Source organism: Monodelphis domestica, chromosome 1 (assembly GCF_027887165.1).
Source record: "Monodelphis domestica isolate mMonDom1 chromosome 1, mMonDom1.pri, whole genome shotgun sequence".
Classification (NCBI taxonomy): domain Eukaryota; kingdom Metazoa; phylum Chordata; class Mammalia; order Didelphimorphia; family Didelphidae; genus Monodelphis; species Monodelphis domestica.
In genome coordinates this window covers 435,622,731-435,639,085 of record NC_077227.1, presented here as the reverse complement: position 1 = coordinate 435,639,085, position 16,355 = coordinate 435,622,731, and the positions used below count along the sequence as shown (strand labels likewise).

General features: G+C 37.2%; 1 protein-coding gene across 10 annotated transcripts in view; it reads left to right on the top strand.

Annotated features, from left to right (window-relative positions):
* Positions 1–16,355, top strand: part of ZNF507 (zinc finger protein 507) — an 82,932-nt gene that overhangs the window by 47,358 nt on the left and 19,219 nt on the right. The window contains exons 1-4 of one of the 10 annotated variants that reach the window (XM_016428202.2): positions 6,379–6,504; positions 11,210–11,324; positions 13,474–13,689; positions 14,153–16,290. In XM_016428202.2, the coding sequence (XP_016283688.2) occupies positions 13,647–13,689; positions 14,153–16,290 (2,181 nt within the window). In that variant the 5' untranslated portion in view covers positions 6,379–6,504; positions 11,210–11,324; positions 13,474–13,646. Of the gene's footprint in view, positions 1–6,378; positions 6,505–6,882; positions 7,051–11,209; positions 11,325–13,473; positions 13,690–14,152; positions 16,291–16,355 lie in introns of those variants that run through there. The other 9 variants (XM_016428203.2, XM_056812220.1, XM_016428205.2 and 6 more) reach the window with 9 other exon arrangements.

Below are 16,355 nucleotides of genomic sequence, written 5' to 3'. Positions count from 1 at the left end.
CAAATATTACCTTATTTTTATCCTCATAAGAACCCTGAGATATAGGTGCTATTTTCAATTCAATTTTACAGATATGGAAACAGAAGCAAAAGTTAAGCGATTCACCCAAGGTCACACAGCTAGTAAGTTTCTAAAGCCATATTTGAACTCTATCTTCCCAATGCCACATCGCTGACTCTATAAATAGAAGCAGGAAAAATTAATACTTTTAAATAAGATCTACAAAAGTATAAATTTTGAAATTGATATAATGGGAAATTTAAACCAAATAAATAATTCAGAGGAAGGACTATCAAGTTCTTCACTAAAAAAAATTCTCTTCCCAACAAAATCACAGCATAACACTCTCAAAATTTCAAAAAAAATAATCTTTATATTACATAAATTATAAACACAGAAAAAATTAAATATTACCCAATATCCTTTATGAGACAAATATGATATTGATTTTTAACACAGGTGATGATAGCATTAGACAGAAAGGTACAGGATAATTTCCCTAGAAAACATAGGTACAAAAATATTAAGTAAAACAGCAACAAATAGAATGCAGCAACACTTTTCATTGAGACCAAGCAGTGTTTATATCAAACATGCAAGGCTAATTCAATAACAAGAAAAACCATTATCTTTTGGATTTTTTCTCTGGAGTGCTATGGTTCCAATCAGGTGCCAATTCTTGAGGATTCTTCCTACATAATATTTCTAGCATCTATCCCATGGCTACCACCCTAGTACAAGTCCTCATTACCTTTTGCCTGGATTACTGTAATAGATCCCAATTGTTTTCTCTGCCTTACTGAAGTCTCTCACTTTTCCTATTCATTTTCCATGCAACCTGCCTCAGTGATTTTCCTAAAGTGCAAGTCTGAGCATGTCACTTCCCTACTCAATAAACTACAATGGCTCCCTATTGCCTTTAGGATTCAATATAAACTTCTCTGTTTAGCTTTAAAGCTCTTCATCACCTGGTCCCAGCCTACTTTTCCAACCTTATATTATTAGCCTTTTGGCTGCTTCTCAGATGGGATGAACCCTCTGCTTTAATACTCCTCTCTTCCTGAGTACCTTTGTTATTCAGGCTCAGAATACACTCTTGTCCCAGCATTTTCTCAAAATTAGAATCTCTTTCCCCCAAAACTCCACTCAAGAAATAAATTTTTTTCATGAAAACCTTGATGATTCTGGATCCCTCCACTAGCTCCTAATTCCTTCCCCTTTCAAAAAATTGACCTTGTATTTATTTTGTATATACTTATTTATGCATATATTATGTTCCCTGATAGAATATAAGATCCTTAAGGGTAAAAACTATTTTACTTTTTTTATTTGAACTCAATAGTACAGTGCCTGACACAAAGTAAAATCAGCAAATGCCTAGTGGTTGATCATAATAATTAGTAGATGAAAAGTTTTTGAGAAAATGTGGGCAAGAATAACACAGGATGAAGTGCAAAGGGGTTGTGATTGGTGTTAATGAAAGGAATACCAAAGTGTTAAGGTCACATCCATCAAAATACCAGAAACAATTAATTATAAATTTAAAAACAACAATTTTATTAGCACCTACAGAATTATGCATTATTTATCTCTTTAAAATAATTCCATTTTAATGTCAAGACAAAATATTTGTCTTTATCATATTCATTGGAGCTATGTAATTTGCTGCCATTCATTTTAGTTAGTTAAATGCCTCCCTCACATGTAAATAAGTATCACTTGGTTTCATCACAACTTTACAGGTAAAATGTTTACTTACTAAAGTGTAAAAGCACCTAATTTAAACTGTAAAATACTGTAACTTGTCAGACTCCCTCATTCCTCTACAAGATATATAGCCAGGATATTTGCAAGCCAAGTGAAACTTTTACCATCATCAACTAATTAATTACTCTCAAAAAGAGTAATATGTTGAGATACTGATTTGGTTATCTACAGTATGTTTCATCTAGACACGGTATCGGATCCCATTGTACAAAGGTTAGATAACAGACTAAGCAAGTTTCATATCTTTAAAATAAATCCCTTGAGATGATGGGTTAATTAAATAATGATAAATATAGTTCTAGAGTAGGTGAACAGTGATTAGGGAAGATTAAGTAAACCCATAAGTTACTGGAACTGAATTTCAAGGTTTCGATGTATTCTCCTTAAAATCCTTTATTCCTAGGGGCATACTGAAAAGAGCAGGAGATCTGCATTCAAATTCAACTTCAGATATTTACTACTTGTATAAGCATAGGCAAAGCATTTAACTTTTTTGAATCTTGGATACTTCATCTGTAAAATAGGTGGACTTGAACCTTAGCTTTTCCTTTGCAGATTCCCATGAATCTTACCATTTTGCAGAAAGTTTTTCTGTTTACATCAAGATGGGGTCTTTTGACCTCATAAGAAAACAGATTAAAAAATAACAAAATTGGCCATCTTGTGTTGCTGCTCCCATTTCTGAAGGATAAAAAATAAAACTGAGATTTGAATACCAGTCCTTTGGTTGGTCTAGACTGTCAAGCAAGGTAGCACATGTTCAATAAATGTTTGTTAAATGAATGAATCCCCATCCTACCTTCTGTCTTCAGAAATTATTATTAACAATAATAACTCACATTTTATAGTGCCTTAAGCTTTAGAAACAACCTCATAAATCAAAGTACTATTTCAGCTTTCATTATTGCTGCCCTTTGCTTACAACAGTTTTTTTCCTACTCACTTTACCTCTGCCTTTGACATTAGATAGCTTCTGCCCTTTAAAGTTCCAGTTATCTTTATAGATTTACCTTCTCATTTGTATGATTCCACTATTCTCCACTTCAATGTATTTCCCTAATTCAGCTTTCAAAACAATATAGCTTCATTATTACCCAACTAAATAACTGTCCACCTTCTGTTCAGACCTCAAGTAAAATGATAGCCATTGTTAAGAAAAAAGAAAAAACAAAAACAAAAACAACCTAAGACTGCTACAAACAAGGAACTATCGGAGCAGGGAAAGAAACTAGGACACATAGGTTATTGTAATGTTTTATTATATTTTACTTGACTAAACTTAAGGTTCTTCAGGAACTTCTTCCACTTTAAAAAAACTTTTTCTCCCCTTTCTCCTCTTCACCATTTTCTAAGCTTACCCTGACTTCTTTTTTGCTCAGTCAGCTTACTCATTTGTAGACAGTTCCTACACTTCTTTTCTTGTTCTGTGTGTGTTTTTTTTATTCTGTAGACTCTGAGAACAGCCTTATTTAGCTCAACCCTGTTACCTGTTCTAATAACAGGTTCAATCCAGTGTTTGGAATCTTGAGGATTTTACATCAACCTAAGCACTTCCCCTTATTCATCAGTCTTGAGATGTTGTGAAATGAAGGCTAAAAAAGACAACTACCCAGCCTTCCAGTTTGACCAGAAAAGGAACAGAAACACTTATAGCTTTCAGACCTCTGTGTCCTGAGTTCAGAAAGGATCTCAGGTTGTTATAAAGACAATATGGAGGCCCTTGGAAATCCAAGGAAACAGTAATGACCACTGAAATCTGAGTAATTGGAAGAGTATTTACCATGATGTAGTGCTAACATTCAAATAGAAGGAAAAGAAAATAGTCTCCCATGAGAACCTTGATATCTTCCAAGGATTTTAGAGTCAAATAAGAAAAACAAAGAATCTAAGGAGAAAAGAGAAGAAAGGTTTGACTTGCTATGTTTCTCATAACTGGAGTGTAGTGAAAGGACTACATAAACATAGAGGAACAAGTGGAGGGAGGGAGTAACAATTGAACTTCGCTATCAAAAATGGAAGAGGAAGGGGTGAATACACACAGAGTTTGGTGGAGAAACAAGTCAAAATCAATGGGAGTTTTAAAGAGATACTAATATGAAGATGTAAATAGTCACAAACAAAATAAACTTCCCACCCCTTGAAAGAGGTGAATTCAACACACAGAAATACACATTTTTTTGATATGATCACTGTGTGGATTCACTTTGTTTGACTGTCTTATTATTTACAAGGGAATTTTTTTCTTTCTCTCATTTTTTTGTTGGAAGTTAAGGTTATAGGAAGGAGAGTTATCAATATTGTGACTCCCCCAAAAGGGCCCTACTGAAATTTTTTTAATGCAGGAAGGAAATTCAGAAGGAAACACGGACATACAAAACAATTTGAAAACTAATATGTGGAATTCATTACTTCTGAAAAGAGTATTGTGAAATAGTAACATTTCATATACAATCATTGCTTTGTGTTCTGCTACATATATATGGAAATGCTCTTTTTCAAGTGTACAGTTTTTTAAGTTTTGTTTTTTGAAGTTATGCCCACGCATAAAAGTGATTCCTAAAGTTGTCTGTTTTTTAAAAAATCATATTAAGAAACTTCTTTGTAGAATGGAGATAACAACCCTGGAGTTTCACTAAGACTTTGCCAGTGGAACACAGTTAAGTCCAACCTAGTGTATCTATAATCACAACCAATCTAGCTAAGTTTGAAGAGGCTCATCACTAAATGATTAGTTACCAGAATAGGGTTGGAGAGGGGGTAAGTTTTGCTATAGTAATTCATAATTAGTAATCATAGATCCTTGCAGCAATAAAGTAATGCTACCTACATGGCAGTGCTTCTCTTCTTAAGAGCTTTGCCCCCAGCTTACTATCAGGAGCTATTCAAATTATAACCCACTCAAAAGAAACAATATCCAGTTGTGATACAAAGGTAAGGATGAAAGGATTGAAGTTGTAGTGAGAAGGAATCTAGAGGCCACCTAGTTCAACTTTATTTTACAGAGGAGAAAACTGAAGCCCAGCGAAACTAAAGGACTTGTCCACAGCTATACTGACTGTAAAAAATGATCAGAGGCAGGATTTGAATGGAATAATGGCAGCTCTCCAACTCTATGGCTTCACAGACTCATAAACAAATTAAATTCTAGCCTTGGAGGGAGACTCAGTACTTAACCACAGACCTCAGGTTAAGTACACCTGGAATTAAGACCTCCTTACTCCAGTTTCAGAGAATGGCCACTTTTAATGTTGGCATCCAGTTACTAATCATTTGAATCCCAACATTATCCTGTAAGGAAGGTGGGCCTGGTACTATCCCTATTTTGTAGATTATATAAAAAAACACAACTAAAAAAATATATATCCAGTCACTAGTTCAAAGTGACATGAATAGTAATTGAGTGCACAGGTGTGGTCAAGTAGAAGTTTAAGAGGTCAAACTCTGGTCTAGAATAGCCTTGCAAAGCCAGCTGTTAAAAAAGCATTTATTGCTGTTACTGAATGATAATCTCTATACTGGAGAGGAAGCTCTGATTTATCAAGGGTTTTAAAAGTAAAAGAGACTAAGAATTGGTTTTTGTTGTTGTTGTTGTTGCATCCACTGCCTGGTCTATAGAAGAATGCTTAAGTTTTTTGACTGACCTATCATAGTTATAAGCAATTAAAAGACCACTGAATTTGGAATTAAAAGATATAAATTTGGATTTGGATTTTTCTGTTATTTTATAGGATGTCACTTAATATCTGTGAAACTATATTATCTCAAAAGTACCTTCCAGCTTTCAGTTCTGCGATCACTTAGTTCTCTCCTTTTGCATAGGAAATTGAGACTCAAAAAGACGATGTGACCTGACTTTTCCCAAAGTCACACGGGTAATTAAGCAAAGCCAGAATTTGTTAAACTAGGTTCCAGATCCAGTTCTTTGTACTGTACCCCAAGGACCCCCCTCCCTGACTCTATGCTCCAAAGAGATGAGTGAAATGGAAGATGCTCCACTCACAATCTGAAAAGACATGATCAGAAACTAATGGTGCACAACTGTATATAAATTGTGACATTCCGGGCCTTGTCCATATATACACACCACTACGCCTTCCTTCAGATAGGCTCCGGGTAGGGAATTCTAGGGCTGCCTGAAGAGGATATACGGGGCCCGCACGGATGGGATTTCAAAGAAAAAGTGTAACTTAGTCCTGACAGGCCCGGGTGTGGGCCCGCCTAGAAACCTCAGAGGTTAAGTAGAGCTCGCCTCCCTCCTGGATTTGGAACTAGTGAAGGGAAAAGGATGGAGAAGGCTGTTTCTGGCAGCGCTGGCAGCTTGACTCCCCCCACATCCCCTAGAAGGGGAGGAGCGTAAGAAATCGCGCCCCAGATCCCCAATCCGACCTCCTGCAGGCCCCGCCTACCCCTTTCCTCAACATCCCTCCTTCGGCACCCCCGCCCCCGCCCGAGCCCCGAAGCACACACCCTCAGGTCACCTGACTAGGCCCTGATCACGTGATCAGACCTCCATCACCGCCATTTTGAAGCTTAGGTCGGGGAGGGGGGAGAAAGTAGTAGGGGGGAGGGAAATTTTTTTTTAATTTTTTTTACTTTTTTAATAAAAAGAGAGGGAGAAAACGTGGAGGGAGAGGAACGAGTGTTGGGAGAAGGAAAGCTCGCAAGAGGTCGGGACGGAAGGATCTGCTAGGGAAGGGGCAACTGCCGCTACTGCTGCCGAAGCTGCTGGACTAGCAGGTATCTTTATACGCTTCCCCACACACTCCCGCTCCAGTCCTCCGCTTCTGATGACTCAGGCCTCTAGCCCAGCCCTTGCTTTTCTGCGTCCTCCCTGGGCTGTTTTGCATCCCCTCCTCTTCCAACGCCCCGGGCCTCCGGATGTGCCTCCGCGTGCGCCCTGCGGGGCTCCGGGCCTCGCGCCTATGGCCTCTGAGATCCCGCCGGCTAGCCAGCTCTTTTGCTGCGCCCGCCTCCTCCGCCCCATCTCCTCCCGTGTGCCACCCCTCTTCTGCGCCGCCACCCCCTCCCCCACGCCGCGTGTCGCCTCCTCTCCGCGTGCTGCCGCGCCCCCCCCACCCCCGTGCCGCTGCCGCGTGCCGGGGCCTCCCCCACCCCGTGCCGCTGCCCGTGTGCCGCCCCCTCTGCTCCTCTTCCCAGTTCCGTGGACTGAACTGCGCGGGCTGCGGGGAGGGGAGACGGATGCTCCGCCCCGCATCCCGGCAGCTGTGGAAAACTCCCGGTCTCGACCCATAAAGGGTAACTAACGGTAATCCACCGGGGCCGGTAAGGTGGGGCGGGCAGGGGTGATCGGGTATCGCCCTGAGTGTTGTTTGCTTGCTCTCAATGGGGAGACTCCCCCCACTAATGCAGACTTGCACCTTCGAGAGTTGTTTCTCCGAGAGCTAGAAAAGGTTTAAGGGACTTGTCCGTGGTCCCCCAGTTAATGTGTTGGGAAGCCTAGGTCACTGACTCCAGAATAGGTTCTTGAGCCACACTAGGTTTCTTATTCTACCCATATTAGATGGAGGAAAATGAGGCCTTAGAAGATTCTTGATCAGGTTCATACAACTAGAAAGCATCAGAGCTGAGATTTGAATTAAGGCGAGGGATTCTTATCCATCTTGTGTCACAGACCCCTTGAACAGGCTTTCGAATAGAGAATTACGAAAGATTAGTTATTAAAATATTTTTTAAAAGTTAAGCGATCTCATATGGAAGTACCCCGTTCAAGTCTTCCTTAGGATCTGACTATAACTTGGACCCTTTTAATGTAATTAAGTTATTAAACAATTAAACCTGAGAGTTAGAGTAAGTGGATCCCCTTATTACTGATCAGAATCAAGGCCAAAAAAACTTTTCCATACGTCATGAACCCAAACTGACCAACATGTTTACTGCCACCAGATCAACTGTTCTACCAACCTTTTAGAAGGACATTATCTTTCCCATACTGTTTCATGTATTCTCCCTGTGTTTTCTTGCCAAGAATTCTTCTTATCTTTCCACATCATTTTCTCCCAGGGGCATTTGGCCGAGAACTAGCACTTAAATTCCTGTTGAATTGAATTGCCTGATTGTTCAAAGTTTGGTTTCTTAATGACTATATTTGCAATTTGGAAAATTATGACTAAAATCACAGCAGTTTGCTTCTCATAAGTTTAGTAGCTTCCTTGTGTACTAGAGCTAAAAGATACTTGAAGAGGTCAAGTAGCCCAATCACCTTATTTTTTATAGATTGGGGAAAAATGCCTAGATCTTGAGATGAGTCTTTTTAGTCTCTTGACCTATTCTTGTCTCTTTGCTTTGGGTCCTTCCCAGCCCTGGGGCCAGTCTGAGTAAATGAAAATCTAGGGAGGTCTGGAATTACTAACAAGTTAACTTCTCTGTTTCACCAGACTGGGCATTCTTTTTAGTCTGTTTTGGAGGATATCAAACTGTTGATCTATCCACCTGTTAATAGATGTATTAACTCACTACCTTGAGTTCAGCTGGCTGTGCCTATTTACCTTTTGTTTTTGTTTTTTAAACCAGATACTCCCAGTAATTTAGAACAGACTATCCAAAAGGCTTTAACTTTACTTCCCTTGTTCACTTGAAGATTAATGTTAACCTTCAAAGAGTTCAGAAAATTCACTTTCTCCTCTGCCTGTCCACTGTTTACTTAACTGGAAAGGAGGAAGTAGTTGCTGATTAAGTAAAGCATTCAAATTTTCTCTTCTAATTTTTTTCCTCACCAGTTACAATTAAAGAGATTTTTTTTTTAACCAAGGCCAGGATGGAAGCTTTAGTATTAAAAAACAAACATCTCTAACAAATATATAGGACAAACCACTTTTATAACATTTCTCCCAATTGTTTGTGACTAAAAACAATTTTGAAATTAATGATATCATCTTTGGGTTTAGATAAAGATTTTTCCCTAAGATTGACACGGAAACTCATGAGTTTCTCATTTTTTAAATATTTTTTAGAAAGTATGTTCAGCCAGTCAGATTAAAAACCATTAAATAACGGCTATGAAATAAGGTGCAGAGTGCATATTTGTTTCTACAAGTAGAGGAATAGGTTTTTAGTGTTTGGTGTGGGGTTGGTTTTTGTTTTTTACTACTTAACTTTTTTTAATTGCCTATATTAATGTATAAGTTTATATCAGATAATTTGATTATTTGTGCTTTGTGAAATATTTCCCTGAGCTCCATTCAATTTTGAGCCAAATGCTTTATTTTTGTTTAAGCTTAATATTTGAACCCATGTATTTTTTATATTCAGTGTTTGAATCCATCTTTTTTCTGTCTTGGTCATGACTTGATTTTAAAGATTCATAATTAGAACTGTTATTTTCAGATTTTAAAAAATTGAACTACTATGGTGAACTTTCAGTTCCGTCACTATTATTTTGACATCAAAACTGTAGATAACATCTATAGTGGTTGTTCTGTTGTGAAGGATGTTATTGGTTAGTTCAGTTAAAACTGGTCCTTGATTACAAAAATCTGGTGAAAATACTGAGTCTGGATCCTAGCTAGAAAATTCAAGGTTCTGTAATGCATGAACTTAGCCTAATTCAAACAAACAAATGATTATATTTGATAATAGAAATATAGGTATGACATTAATTTACAAATAGATCTGGCATATTAACAGCAGCCCATAGCCCATATGTATTAGTCATCATTGATAATTATCAGTTACTAAACATGTATTAAGCAACTATGCTTGGCCACTATACTGAGTACTAGAGATAGACAAAAACCAGATAGTACCTGCCTTCTAGGAGCTTACTTTCTATTAAGGAAGATAACACACAAATAAATATATTTAAAATATATAAAATAAATTAAAAATAATTTTTTTTTTCCGTGGGGAGGACACTAGCAGATATGGAATCAAGAAAGGCCTCAGGGTGAAGATATTGCTTATGCAGTTTTAAAGAAATCAAAGCCATTCCTTTTATTATATTAAACTATCTTCATGTATCTACACAAAAAATTATTCCCTTTTTTCAACTCATCTCATAACATGAATCTTTCCCTTTATTTTTCTGGTGTTTACCATAATGTATTACTTAAAGGAAATTAATTAGATGACAATATAAACTTGATAGTAAATTGGAACTGATTGGTTCTCACTTAGCTTGAAAAAAGATTTTAAAGCCTTTAGGGACAATAAAGAATTGTTGGTTAGGAGAATTGTATAGGATGCATGATGATTACTTTTAGATTCACATTTTTAGTAACTTTATATATTTTGTTTGGAGGTTTTGTTTATACCTTCCTATATTCAACATATATTCATTGAGTACCTACTATAAAGAAAGCATCCGTGCTGTATTTTGCTGTTATACTACATAAACATTGTTAACTTTTAAGTCCCTCTTGACTCTGGTCTTCACCTACCTTTACAGCCTTAACTTTCATATCTCCCAAATACCAGTCATATACTCCAACTAAACTGGACCCTTTGCTGTTCTCCAAACATTGTGTTTATTATCACCTTTGAAAGATTGCCCACATAGCATCAGTACCACCCAGCACCTTCAGAAACATCTTTGTGGAATTTGAATCCCACCTCTTCTCAAAAGGTATACAGTGATCCCTCATCTATCACAGGAGTTACATTCCAGACACCCCTGCGATAGGTGAAAACCCGCAAAATAGCAGCATTATATTTATTTTATTATATATATATATATTTTTTTTTTAAAGGCTTTATAAACCCTTTCCACTCTCCTATAAACCTTTTTTCCATACTCTTATTAACCTATAGTCACTAAGCCAGTTAGGACCCAGGATACAGAACAAAGTGCTGTGATTGTCACCTTTCATTCCATCAGCCAATAGGGTGTTGTGATAACTGTAATTCCAGGATACAGAATTAGATTTTTTTTTTAAGCCAGGATACAGTGAAGCCCCAATAAGTGAACCTCCATAGCAAGGGAGAACTGTAAACCCAGTGCAAAGTGATCTTCCTCTGAACCCCAGCATTATCACTTTTTCATTATTGTTTTAGATTGGTTGCTTAACCCTTGTTGTTGGGCTTTCACATTTCTATCTTGTCTCTAAACTAATAATTAGCTCTGAAGACAAGGAACTATGTCTTATACTGTTTTGTATCAGTTGCAGGGCCTAATGCAGGACATTATACAAATTAGGGACTTGATAAGTATTGGCTAATTGCTTGGGGTTTTTGGCAGTCCTTTTAGTCAAATCCTACTCATCTTTCAGTAGTCAGCTTATATCCTACCTTCTTTAAGAATCATTTTGTTTGTCTTCACCCAGGGGTAGTCTTCTCTATCTTTGAAATTGTTTGACATTTATAGTCTATATCATACCTGACATTTTCATATACCTACTTGTATATAGAAAGATGTTCATGCATGAATATTTTTTTCTTGCTGTAACTCAGTGTTTAAACCTGCTTATTTGATCCCCTTGTCTTTTAGATTTATTATTGTCCTTCAGTGGACTTGTGAAGATCTACAGTTCCAGTGCCTGAGATATATTCACATTAGCCAAGTAGAGTGGCAAAAGTTGGAAAATTCAAGAACAGGCTTTGAGGTACTATCACTACTACTTTCTTTCCTCCCTTTTAACCCTTTACTTTTATATAATAATAACTTTTTACATAGTAAGTGGTAGTAGCCAACAAACACTTCAACATAGCTCTACAAAGTACAATCTCCAAACACAGTTAAGCAAAACTGCCTATTAGAGGGATTACCATGGAGAGTACAAGTCACTTTCCACTATTGTAGTTTATTGTAACTGAGCCTGCATTTTGCTATTTTTCCCTAGTAACTTGTTTTAATGAGATTTGACTTTTCAAATAGCTTTGCATGTGGATCCAAACTGGTTACTCTAGTGTTTCCTGTTAACGTTTACATTGCCATGCCTTTTTTACAGCTGTCATTCCTTTACCCAAATCTTATAGCCCTAAAGATGATGTTCACATCTAAAGGAATTGCTCTAAATTTCCACTAATTTCTAATTCCCATTTCCACTTAAACTACAATAGATTTTAAAATCCAATTATTTTGTTGTATTTCTCTGTATTAACCCTTTTTCTTTATATAAGATGAATTTCTATATCTTTGCCCTTTTGTTACTCTAGGAATGTGTAAAGAAATATCCACTGAGAACAATTCCATTATATCACCAAGTTGAGGAAGGATATTAGTCCCTTTTGAACCTCATAGGTGGATAGAATGCATTGAGGCAATTCTTACTTGTTTACCTACATGTTAGAAATCAGCTTATAGGGATATAATTTTTATGGTAATGTATTCACTCAAATATCTTTTCTGTTATGATCATTAGAATCTCAAGGAACTCCTGAATTTCTTGTTTAAGGGCCTTTCAAAGTTCCAAAGGGTTAAACCCATTCTTTATAACTAGATTCATAGAAATAAGAGTAAGACATGAACAAGGCAAAAGAAATATAAGATAATACTGCCCATGAAGCGCTTAAAATATAGTGGGAGAAATAATATAATTAAACTCAGTTCAACAAAATTAATTGCCTACTATGTGCAAGGCACTATATTAGACACTGATGATACTTAGAAAAACAGGCTCAACCCTCAAGGAACTTATTGTCTTCTCAGAACATGTACAGGCTACTATAATATAAAATAAGATGTGATGGGTATATGAGAAAAGTATGAATAAAGTGCTTTGAAAATTCAGTTATATACCAGTGGTCACATAAGAAGCATTAGCTCTTTGCCAAAGTATAGAACTATCTGAACTTGAATGACTTGGGAAAGCAATAAAGTAAGTTTAGGGTTTAAAATAATTTTTTTTTTCCTATTCCTGACTTCAGACCTGTAGGCTTGGGATAAGACTCAAGTAAAGGTGCAACCATACTTAGACATTTGGAACTCATGAATAAAAATTTTTGTTGTATAACTGATTAAAATGAAAATTGATTTAGTGATTGGGGAGAGGGAGATGGGCATTCTGCACATGAAATGAGATCTAAATTGACAATTTATTTTCAGTGAGAGTCAGTTGAGATGTTTAAAGGGGAAATAACTTAGAGGAAATATGTTTAGAACTGCTGCTAATAATCAAGGGCACACAAATTTCTGAACTCATAAACTTTTGCCCACAGCAAATTATAAAGTAGAAGCTAGAGACCACAGTTAATTCTTACCCATGTACAAGTCTAGACCTTCAGGATGAATAGGACATAATGCTTTCCCCCCATACCCCCCTTCTCTTTCATAGAAAGCAAAATCCATGGGTATTCACACAAACCTATTTAGCAGTTCACTATTCAACTTTTTTGACCTCTGGAAAAAACCACAACAGTATTTGTGGTTTTATCATTTGAAAATTTCAAAGGAAGTAAAATAAGGAACTGGACCCATTAGTTTTTCATTGGTTTCATCTGTATAGTAAAAAAATACGGTAGCTTATAATACAGTATATTGCTGTGCTTTTGTAATTCCCAAAAGAACTTTATATGAGCAAACTAGCAGACATTTGTGCTAGACGTTTCTGTATTTTTTCTGATTGATAAAGCCAAAATGACATAACTATGCTAAGTATTTTGAGAGCTGTTGATTGTCAATCCTGTACTGACTATTTACAGTGCTATTTCAAAGTGCATTCAAATATAACTATTATAGGGATTCCATGTGCTTATCTTTATAGCAGTGTTTCTTTTTTTTCTTTTTCTTTCCTTTTTTTTTTTGAAAATCAGGACATCTTTGGGAGCTATGAGAGTGGGACAAAATGCTATTGAAAAATTAGCAGAGATCAATGGTCCATTGAAGAATAGGGGGAAGGAAGACTACCAGAAACCTATGGAGTCACATTATTTGGAAGGAAAGGTGGAGCAATTACTAATTTATGATAAAGAGATCATCGATATGAATGAAACAAAACTACCAAAGTAGTAATAATACAGGATCTTTAGGTGAGAAGATTATAATCTGGAGTCCTCACTGTAAAAATACTGGAGTACCCTCAAGGGACAGGGAGAAGAGGGTTTTAAATACCTTAGAAAGGCACAGCCTCAAGAAGTACTTAAGTTGTTTTATGTGTTAACCTAAAGTCTAAGGAGGGGGCAATAGCCAGCAGCTGGGGAGTTGGAAAGTGATATGATCCACCCTCTTTGTGGGTCTAGGACTGAGCAAGGTCAGCTGATGGTCAACTGCTACATTTAACAAACCAGAGGGTCTTAATTTTGAGAGAGCCTATAAAATTGTTGAGCAACAGCCAGATTCATGGAGTGATGTTTAAAGTATAGGCACTATAAATAGTTTGACAATACTGGTCTCTTTGCTCTTGTCAAGTATTTTTAATAATAAAAATTAAAACATAAAATTAATTATTTTGTCGCCTGACATTTCATTCTGTTGCTCATTATTACCTCTTAGATATCATGGAAGATACCAGCAGTGTTGCAGTATTGGTACCTGGTATTGGTGAACAAGAAGCTGTATTGATTTCTGAAACTGTCATCAGTCCATCATTGGAAATAGGGGATGAACAGAGAAAATATAAAACAGACCCACTTATTGATGTTATCCAGAAATTGAGCAAGATTGTAGAAAGTGAAAAGTCACAAAGATGCCTTTTAATTGGGAAAAAACGCTCCCATCCAAATGCTTCAATGCTCACTCTTGAAACACAAGACCTTTGTGAGATTCCAGCTAAAACAATTGAACTACCTGCTTCTGGCACTAAAAGGACTGAGGAGCTGCAAGGTGATTATTATATCACTGATTATTTTCCACAGAATAATAGAAAGACTATGTGTTACCAGTGCAGTCTTTGTAAGTTCCTATCTTCTTCTTTGTCCGTGTTAAAAGAACATATCAAACAGCATGGCCAGCAGAATGAAGTAATATTAATGTGCTCTGAGTGCCATTTTGTATCTAAGAGCCAAGAAGAACTTGAAGCTCACATTGTAAATTACCATGGAAATGATGCCAAAACTCCTATTGAATCCAAAGTTCAGCAGTGCACTGGCCTCTCTAACCCCTCACTTCAAGGAACAATAGAAGGGAATCTCAAAACCGTTTCAGACCTCACTGTGAACTTGGACAATAATGACATGCAGACAATCCAAGCTGCTTCTGTGGCTGAGATGGGGAGGAGGAAATGGTACACATGTGAGCAGTATGGCATGTACCGGTGCTTGATTTGTAGTTATACTTGTGGTCAGCAGAGAATGTTGAAAACACATGCTTGGAAGCACGCAGGGGAAGTAGATTGTTCCTATCCAATTTTTGAAGAGGAAAATGATACTCTGGGCTTGTCAGACTTCTCAGCTACCACAGCTCAAGGAGTTGAAACAGTAGTTCTTGCTCTAGAGGATGATGAGCTAGGTATTCATAGTGGGCAGTCTGTTCAGGTGCAGATCTGTAGTTCAGAACAACTGTCATGCAGATCTATTGAAAAAAACAGAGAAGTAAATGAAAGCCTAAGACAGTCAACAACCCTTGACCCTAATGGAGAAGAAATGTTGGAGGTGATGTCTGATACTGAGGACAGTCTGATGGCTGATAGTCTACTTTCATCAGCACAGAAAATCATTAACTGCAGCCCAAATAAGAAAGGTCATGTTAATGTAATTGTGGAACGTTTGCCTAGTGCTGAAGAAACGGTGTTACAAAAACCTTTTCTAATGAATACTGACATGGAAGAGGAAAAAAACCTAATCTCCACAAAAACCCAAATTGTTCGTGAAGAATCAGATGAAGTGTATAAAACTGATAAAAGCACTGTTGAAATTGAAGAGGTGATCATAGGCTGGAGCAGTCCTGAGAAGAAAGACAATGAGATCATCTCAAATAAAGTTCTTGCTGCTGATGAGAATGCCCCTCCAGGCCGGAGAAGGACAAATTCTGAGTCCTTAAGACTACACTCTTTAGCAGCAGAAGCTCTGGTCACAATGCCTATAAGAGCTGCAGAATTAACTCGAGCCAGTCTTGGGCACTATGGGGATGTAAATCTTTTAGATCCAGACACTGGGCAAAGGCAAGTTGAAAATACCATAGCAGCGTATTCTAAATTGATGTCTCCACTTAACTCTACAGAAGTGTTAACTAGCTTTAACCAAAGTGACTCTACGTTAGTAGAACTTACAGAGGACAAACAAGAATTATCAGAAGTGCCCGTTAAAATGGGTATCAGCATGTCCCTGCTCACTGTAATTGAAAAATTGAGAGAAAGGACAGACCAGAATGCTTCAGATGATGACATTTTGAAAGAATTGCAGGACAATGCTCAGTGTCAGTCTACTGGTGATTCAAGCTTGCCTGGAAACAGCTTGGTAGAATTTATCCCCAACGCTGATCGACCATACCGTTGCCGCTTATGTCACTATACTAGTGGTAACAAGGGCTACATTAAGCAGCACTTGCGAGTCCACAGGCAGAGACAGCCTTACCAGTGTCCTATTTGTGAGCATATAGCTGACAACAGCAAGGATCTAGAGAGCCACATGATCAACCACTGTAAAACCAGGATGTATCAATGCAAACAGTGTGAAGAATCTTTTCATTATAAGGTAAAGATTTTTTCTTATAAAGTCATTTCATAAAATCAGAATGTCAGAACTAGAAAGGACCTTAG